The sequence below is a fragment of the Phaethon lepturus genome, unplaced genomic scaffold (assembly GCF_000687285.1).
Source record: "Phaethon lepturus isolate BGI_N335 unplaced genomic scaffold, ASM68728v1 scaffold3584, whole genome shotgun sequence".
NCBI classification, from domain to species: domain Eukaryota; kingdom Metazoa; phylum Chordata; class Aves; order Phaethontiformes; family Phaethontidae; genus Phaethon; species Phaethon lepturus.
Genome location: NW_010535299.1, coordinates 22396 through 30823, shown reverse-complemented (window position 1 = coordinate 30823; position 8428 = coordinate 22396). Strand labels below are relative to the sequence as shown.

General features: G+C 41.9%; 1 protein-coding gene across 4 annotated transcripts in view; it reads left to right on the top strand.

The window, feature by feature from the left end:
- LOC104619758 (serine/threonine-protein kinase PAK 3) overlaps window positions 1-8428 on the top strand; it is a 39219-nt gene that overhangs the window by 13591 nt on the left and 17200 nt on the right. For 2 of the 4 annotated variants that reach the window (XM_010285752.1, XM_010285751.1), the window contains 3 exons: window positions 730-767; window positions 3360-3491; window positions 4470-4632. In XM_010285752.1, the coding sequence (XP_010284054.1) occupies window positions 730-767; window positions 3360-3491; window positions 4470-4632 (333 nt within the window). Of the gene's footprint in view, window positions 1-729; window positions 768-1546; window positions 1555-2208; window positions 2247-3359; window positions 3492-4469; window positions 4633-8428 lie in introns of all 4 variants that reach the window. The other 2 variants (XM_010285753.1, XM_010285754.1) reach the window with 2 other exon arrangements.

The window sequence follows — 8428 nt, the reverse complement described above, 5'->3', positions numbered from 1 at the left end:
TCTGTGGCAGCAGAGTCTGTAATTTCCTCAGTTTGCTGGTTCAACCAATACAACTTCTAAAATACAGACTGGGAGAGCTTCTTGGAAGTCCTAAAAACTGTGCAGTTATCTCCAGAATTTACTAACATTTCTTTTGAGGGAAAGCATCTTTTTTTCTGAATTCGACAATTAAAAGATTTGACTGTCTAACTTGACACTTAATGTTTGCTAAAATAGCAATTACTTTTGTGGTGAAATGCAAAATTCAAAACAGGTAGTGTACACTCCTGAACTCAGGAGCTGTTACTGTGCTATGTCAGGATAGAACTGCCACGGCTAAGGGGGATTTTGGGGAAGCCTTTATGGGGAAATATTTTCAGCAAGCTAAAGAGAATCAGTGCATGCAATTTATTTAAAGGGGAAAAAAAAAAAAGTAAAAAAAAGCTGCTTTAGCCCTTGGGCGGAACAGAAGCATTGACTGTTAAAGAACAATTTGTATTTTCTGGACCAAGTTTCTATTTGTTTTATTTACTGGCAAAACAGGGCAAAAAATAGACACAAGAAACTGTAGAAAAAGAATAACCTAGTATATTGTCCTGTTGTCTTGCTTGCTATATAAACTAGCTGTTGCTATCAAAGGGATGGCGTTAAAGAAAAATGCTCCCTATTTGGATTTACTCATTCTGTGGGATTCCCCACAACAGGCAGTTTTATAACAGCATCTGGTTAATTTTCCCTTGCACATTGCAGATAAAAGCGCCCATGGATACATAGAAGCCCATCCTTCGGTGAGTGTGAAAGTGACCTTTTACTTTCATAGCATTTAAGAATTGTGGAGCAAGCTGTGAGTTTTGCCTTTTGTGATAGTGCCAGCCTTATAGGCTGAAAGAAGGTAAATATTAGTGTCTTTGCAGCAGAAGAAAAGGGATCACTGGCTGTTTTCTAATTTTCTGTTTAAGAACTTTTAAACGGATGAAAGTCTGGTTTTGCAGACAAAAGACTGCTTGCTGTTCTTAACCATGGTGGAATATATAATTCACAACAATATGCAGTACTGTGTAATTATCCCATTTTAATTTATTTTTAACAACTTAGAATCCACTTCTATTAAATTTTATGATTTATCCTTAGTACAGCTGGATATGTAGCTGAATATAAACAAGGTTGTAATTGATATGTAACTCACTGGAACCACTGAAAGAAAGTTTTAAATAATCATCCACTCTAATTAATACTGGATTGCCATAGCAATCCCAGAGATGTAGCCGTGACATCCGCATTAATATTGACCAGATTTATTAGTGTTAATGTTAGTGCCTTAAATAGCAAATGACTGAATGGGGATTTGGCCTTTCTTTTCAAGTGTTAAGCAACTTAATTTTAGGTTTGTGATTACACAGCAGAGAGTGTAATGAAAATCATCTTTGAATATTCACAATTCAGACTTTCAATTGATGCCACTTCCATTATCTTTAATAAAACGCACTTTTAAAAGGAAGTTTGGGGTTCACCAGAGCATAGTAAGCTTTCCCAATAGCTTCTCCCATGGGTATGGACACACTGGTAGATGCTTTGGTATTTTGTTCTAGCAGACATAGGCAGTGGTGAGGCAGTCAAGATGTCAGCTTTCAAAAGTTACCGACTTAGAGGATGCTGGCTGAATGTTATAGTACAGCGAAAACAATGCTCTGACAGGATCGAGCAGTCATTGGAATTACTTTAATTTCATTTCAGTCCTTAATGGGAGTCTGACATTAAATAATATGACATTGTATACGTTCTAGCTGCACAATTTAGTGCTGTCAGACCAAGCGTAGAGCCCAATGGAAAAAACAGTTGTAAGCATGTGACATAACGGAAAGGTGATTATTCCCTTCTTTATTTTGCCCTTAATTATCTGCTATCCCCATGTAAGCAAAGTGCTTATGATGCATAGAAAGCTATACAGTGGTATATGGCAAGGTAATATTCACCTTCCCATTAGGGAACCCCTGGCTTGAGAGAATTTGCCCTTAAACTGGTCCTTCAGAATGTCTGACATACCATTCCCTGCTTGGGGCAGATTAATAGCCTGTTTCACTATTTATCTTTAAAAGTTGGGTAAGCAAACTGAGTCTCACAGAAAATACAATACTCTCTCTGTGTGTGTATCTGTGTGACAGTGTGTTCAAGTACAGGTGACTTAAGGCAGTGATACAGTCATCTGTTCAGTAAAACACAGGCATGAAGGTGAGGTCTCCCTGTTTCCTGCGGGCCGTCCCTTACTGGTATTTATACTGGATCAAACCGAAGCCGTTTTAAAGATGATGCGAATGAGATGTCAGTATTTACAATAGTGCCTTTGATTTGCTTCAGTTCTCTAAGTGGCCTGTTGTAGCCAGCTTGAAAGCAGTCGGTAAACACTTAACAAGGCACCTTTTCAGTTTTTTGTTTCACCAGCAAATAAAATTGTGACAATGTGATATACCCCCTGCCTCCGTGTAGTAGCCGGGACTGGTGGAGGGGTTCAACTCACCTGACTTTAAATATCTGCACCGTAGGCTTCAGTTTACACGTAGACAACTGATCAGGCAGACTTCCCTTGCCTGCCCCACATCTGGAGTCTGCCTGAAGGTCAGCTGCACGCTGGCAGTGGCTTTTATTCTCTGCTGCCTGTAACGGGAGCCCGGGTGAGCAGTCGGGGTGCCTGCCTGGCAGCCCCAGGCAGGGCGGCAGGATGCGCCGTGCTGCTGAGAGGGTTGCGTTCACTCCGGGTTACTGTTGCAGTGAGACACGGGCAAACAGTAGTAAGATTGATGTGTTAACTCATGACCAGGTAAAAAGGAGGATGGTGCTGAAAAAGGAGCTACTAAACAGGGAAATTCAGCACCGTGGAAACAGGCAATATGATTACCCCCTGGGTAAAATAGTAAAGAAACAAATGGCTTTTCTCTTCAAAACCAAATTCCCAGCAAGACGACGAAGGAGGCTTTGCACTTTGAAGTGTGTTAATTAACCTAGCCAGTAGACACCTGTTAGCTTAATTAACTGGTACCATTTCTGTAGATACAATGCCAAAGCAATTAACCAGCAACTAGATGTGATTTCTAGTGATATATTCAAGCATTGCATTTTGTGAAATTAGGCTTTGACTAAGTGTGGGAATGATTTAGTTGTTTTTAGCAAAAATGAAAAACACCAAGACAAATGAACAAAACAGCACAGTAATTTGTAACCTTTAAATTGTATTGTACCATGTGTAACTTGGAACTGAGGCTTGTAAGACTATAGGCATGTCTAGATGGGTTTCTGATGTCTAAGCAGGCTAAAGTTGTGTGTAATTATCAAACCTCTCAAGTGCCAAAATGGTGACTGTCACTCATGCCACTGTCTGTCCACAGAGCACAAAAACAGCATCAGAACCCCCACTAGCTCCCTCTGTTTCTGAAGAAGAGGATGAAGATGATGAAGAAGAGGAAGATGACAACGAACCTCCACCTGTTATCGCACCACGGCCTGAACATACAAAATCAGTAAGTTGCAGCTTTGGTTAGCGCTGTATTTGCCGTAATTCAGAGCTGCATGTTTCTGATCAGACAGCACTTGCAGATGGAGGCTCTGCGGGCTGGAGTCTTACCATGACAGTGCTTCACCCAGGCCACTGACACTGGGGAAATGTTTTGAACTTTCATATTTAGTCATGAGTTTCCCATGGTTCTGATGGGGTCCATGAATTTATCTTGGTATCAGAGAAGAGGTAGCATTGTGTCTTTTAATGCTACTGCTGTAAATGTGAGCAACTTTGTCCAAAGTATCTGTGTAGGCTCTCTGTCACCAGTGGAGAGAGCAGTTATCAGACGCAGTTCATACCCTTGGAGGATACAGAGGAGAAACTGTCCCCTGGAGGTAGCTGTCCCTCTCCACAGACTGTATAAGTAGCTAAATGAACAGCTTAGACCATACCCTTAACTCTTACTTGACTGAAGGTTGGTGAGAAGAATCCCTTGCTGCTATACATTGTAAAGAGGAGGTAGGTCTCTGAAGGACTGGAACGCAGTCACTAATGGCCACTCCCTAAAGCTTGAAATAGTGATGAGAAGTCAATTCAACAGTTAGGATCAGAAAAGGAAAATGCTCCCTGCTTCTATTCTCAGACACTTACGTACCAACTAAAGAGTCATTTTGTGACCCATAAAAATGCAGGAGCATCAAGGAACAAGGCTCTGGGGCCCGGAACAGATCTATTTCTGTATCCTTGCAACACAGTAAATTAATTGTTTCAGACATCTTTCAGAAAATCAATGGAAATTTAAAACGAAACTGGCCATGAATTGTGTAAAACTAGCCTTTAATTTTTGTCCATTCAGTTCGAGAAGTGGGCAGGAAAAACAAACATTTTAAGAGCCCTGGATGTGGCAGACAGCATCTTCCTAAGGGTTTGCATTTGAAATGTGATCTCAGGGGCACCTCTGCAAGCCACCTTTCTGACACAAAATAATTTCTTGTCACAGATCTACACACGCTCTGTAATTGAACCTGCCGCTGCACTAGCACCAGCTAAAGAAGCCACTACTCTCCAACCTGAAAACTCAAACACAAACACTTTGTACAGAAACACAGACCGGCAGCGAAAAAAATCCAAGATGACAGATGAGGAGATCCTAGAGAAACTGAGTATGTATTCTGTATTTCTTGTCTGACAAAGCGGTGTACTGTATGCACATCTCAGGATTATACGTACCAAATGTTCATCAGTTTAGTACCACAGAGTCTCTTGTGACTCCCTACACAAACTGTTACTGTGCTTAGAGGAAGTGAGAGAGCACTCTGGGTATTCCTCCTGCCTCCAGGGGCAGCTATTGACTGGGTTAGGTTTGTCTATGCTAAAGGCAAAAGCAGATTGTTTCTGGTTGAGCACAAAGCTGTGAGCTAGTGAATGACCTAGTGAACTCCTGTGTGCTGATGGCCAAATGGAACAGAATATTTGGGTTCCTAAATTCTCTTTAGACTCCTGACTTCTCACCAGCCATCGGAGCCAACGTACTTTGCAGAAATCTGTTGGAGGGTTTATGGTGGGGCTTTGGTTGGTTGGTTTGGTTTTTAGTTTTGGGAGGGCTTTTTACCAGTAGACAATGACAGCACTAAGCTGATTCCTTCAGCCTCAAGGAGCTCTCCTGCACCAGATATTCAATTGGTGTCATTTTTATGACTGTTGTTACTACTACTACTATTTCTACTAATATCAGAGTTCGTTTTTATAAGAATTCTATGTTTTTGTCAGAAGGAACACCTTTGAAAGAACATCAGTTGACACCATGGATAGAGAGGAGGAGGTGTTTCCAATGTGAAAAAAAACCTTTTAGAACAATCTTTATTTTATTTCTTGGCTTTATGCTGATAAAGATGTATCAGACAGACACATTTATGTGGCATGATCAGGTAAAACTGCACTGCAAGCATTTTTGAGGAGCCAGCTTCCAGCACATCCACTGTATATTCTTCAGATTCATGGCACTTTGTCATAGCTAATTCCCAGCCAGTTAATACTACTAGAATCCTAACCATTGGCCCCAAACCCCTGCACAGATCATACTGTAGGAAAACACATCAAGCCCTTCATGATTCTGCAGTACAACCAATTTAATCTGCTTCTTGCACATAATAGCTGCCAGTGCTATGTTCTCAGATAATAAATTGTTGGGTTCACAACATCGCCCAGTTTACTCTGTGTTTACCATTAAGTGTTAGGACAAAAAGTGGGTTGATCTACACCTCCTTGTGTTTAAGCTCAAAGCCAATAATGTTCTGTCTTTAATGGGGGTGACTGCTTGTAAAGGGGTGCACTCTGGCTGTGGCTTCTTCACAGTGGTTGTCAGTGCTCATTCTTGTGCTGTACCAACTGTTTTGTCATACCTGCCCTGCCACTGATGGCTGGTGTGACTGCAGAAGCTGAAGCCTTCCTTAGCTGCGAGATTTCAGCTGCTTGTGTGGAGTTTTCTGCACCCTTAGCAGGTTGACAGGACTATAAAGACCTGAATCTCAGTGCTGTGACGGAGCATCCAAGAAGTAAGTTCAGTGGGTTTAGCTGAGACCACAGTGAAATAAATTCCAGAGCAGGTAGTTACCTGCAGGTATGTCAGCTTATAAAGGGCTGAATTATAGCTCCTTCAACTAAGGCTAAATGTCTGAGATCTGCAGATACCTTGCATACGTAAACACAAGTATGGGTGTCCTTTGTTCAAGCTTCTGTGTGTGCCAGATTAGGACTGAGCCCTTGAATTATTGTGGGTGATATATGTGAAATGTTACATGCTTTCATGCTTTTCCATTCTTAATAATTTGATACCAAGTAAGCAAGGTCTGAAGGTCTGCCTTGGGGAAATTGTGATGTGGACAATGAAAATCTTTTTGTGCTTTCATGAAGCTATCTGAAAATGGGGGTGATCATTTTTTGTTACAGTCCTGAGCTAATTATATTTAAGCATGTGGTGGTTGTTTTTTTCTGGTTTTTTTTTGTTTTAACTCTTATGACTTCTTCACCTTGCCTAGTTGTCCCACAGTTGATTTTATGCTACTTTTAGGAAGATGTCCCCTGTCCTCTTTTATCTTAAATTGCTTTCATGATTCTTTTCAGCTTGAAATAACTTGAGGTTTTTTTAGAGTCACTTTCATTACAGGTTTTACTAGGGAGTAAAGCCTGTAATATTGAGATAAGATCAAACAAAATTCTGGCTGCAATGAAATCATGAATATGTTCCACTGTAATTATAAAACAGAAGTGGCCCAATTCTGCTTTCTTATCCACTTAATTTAGGACTTGATAAAGAAGAGTGCTTGAAGACATCAAAATAGCTGGTATGTTTATCTTTTGTCCAGAGTAGGGAGTGCTTCTCTGAACTGGAGCCACATACTCACTTAGTTGATTTTAGTGCTGTCATACTTGATGTACATTGGCTTAAGCACAGGAAACCAGCCACAAACAACTAACTTGTGAAAGCAGCTACTCAAGTTTTGAGGAAAAACTCCAGAGATCTGAACTGCAAAATCAGTTTGGAAAAATTATTTTTCAAAATATTTGTTCTGCAGTCTTTTCCTTTATTCTTTTCTAACGTGAACGTCCATGAACTTCTGATAACTGTTCGGATAGTACACAGTTCCATTAACTAGCTGAAAATAACACCTAGCCAGACACCGACAGCACAGTGCTTTTTCCTGTTGCCCAGCCCAGCACAGGATTACAGCAGTGTTTGGTTTAGTACTGCAGAGTCTCATGGGGATCCCTCTCTGTGGATGGTTAAGCTCAGCAGTGTGGGTGGGAGGGTATGCTTTCTCATCTCACATCCCTTCTTCCAGTCAGTTAAAAGGGAGTCCCAAAGTCCTGCGGTCATATTCTTCTTGACTGAAGAGTTATTTTGTACTGGAGACCCACTATAGAGAAGCAAAATGAAAGCTTCGCCTTACGTTTATGTGTTTCAGTGAGCTGAAACTATGAGAAGTTAACCAAGTCCTGAAAGTGTTATGTACTTGACTTGGGCTCCAGGCAATCCAGTTACTCTAACTCTTGCAGGCTGGCACAGCAGGGCAGGACGGCGTCAGGCTACTTGAGACTGTGTCAGCATCCTTAGGCAGCAGGCAGGCGTCAACCCTGCCATCAGCAAGGAGCGCTGGCTGGCATTCCGGGAGTCCCGGCTGAGGGGAGCGAGTACCGCAGGGCAAAGGAAACATCTCCTACAGCTCCCCTTAGCCATCTTGCCAAGGCCAGCAAAATTGTTTTAGCAGGGAGTGTACCAGATGGTGTTGATGCCCTATTGTCTTGCCGTGCTGGCAGGCAGGTTCCTGGCTAGGCATCCAGTCAGATGCCCATTTGGATGCTAAAGCCCTCTGCTCCGTAGTAATGGCCTGGACAGGGGAGAAGTGTTTGTTACAGTGCGTAGCACATCACCGAGTTTTCTTTGGGATGCACAGGTGAACAATAAGTGTGTGTTTGTATTTGTGATACAGGAGCATTTCCAGATCAGTCAAACAAAATACGCTGTGAAACTTCGGAAGTCTTTCCTCTTCAACTAATCTTCTTAAAGTATTTCAGTGATGTACGTTCCAAGTTAAATCTTTAGAAGTCATTTGCATTGAGCCATCACCTTAGGCTTCATTGTTTGTATTTTATCTAGGAAACTACCAGACCAGAAAAAACAATACTGTTCTTGTAATTATTCTTTCAGATTTGTTTGAGTTTATCAAATTTTAGCTCTTTCATTCGACAAAAACACAGTATCCTAATTACTGCTTGCTTTCCTTCCCGTTCAGACTGCCCACCCCTCTGAGTGGGCAAGAAGCCGTCAAGCAGTGCATGCTTTAATTTTAGCTGTCGGTGGCACGTGAGCTGCACAGCGGCTGATGGACCCGGGCTGTCCCACGCCCTGTGCCGGACGCACCGGCCCTGCCTTCCCGCTGCTGCAGCGCAGAGCCGCCC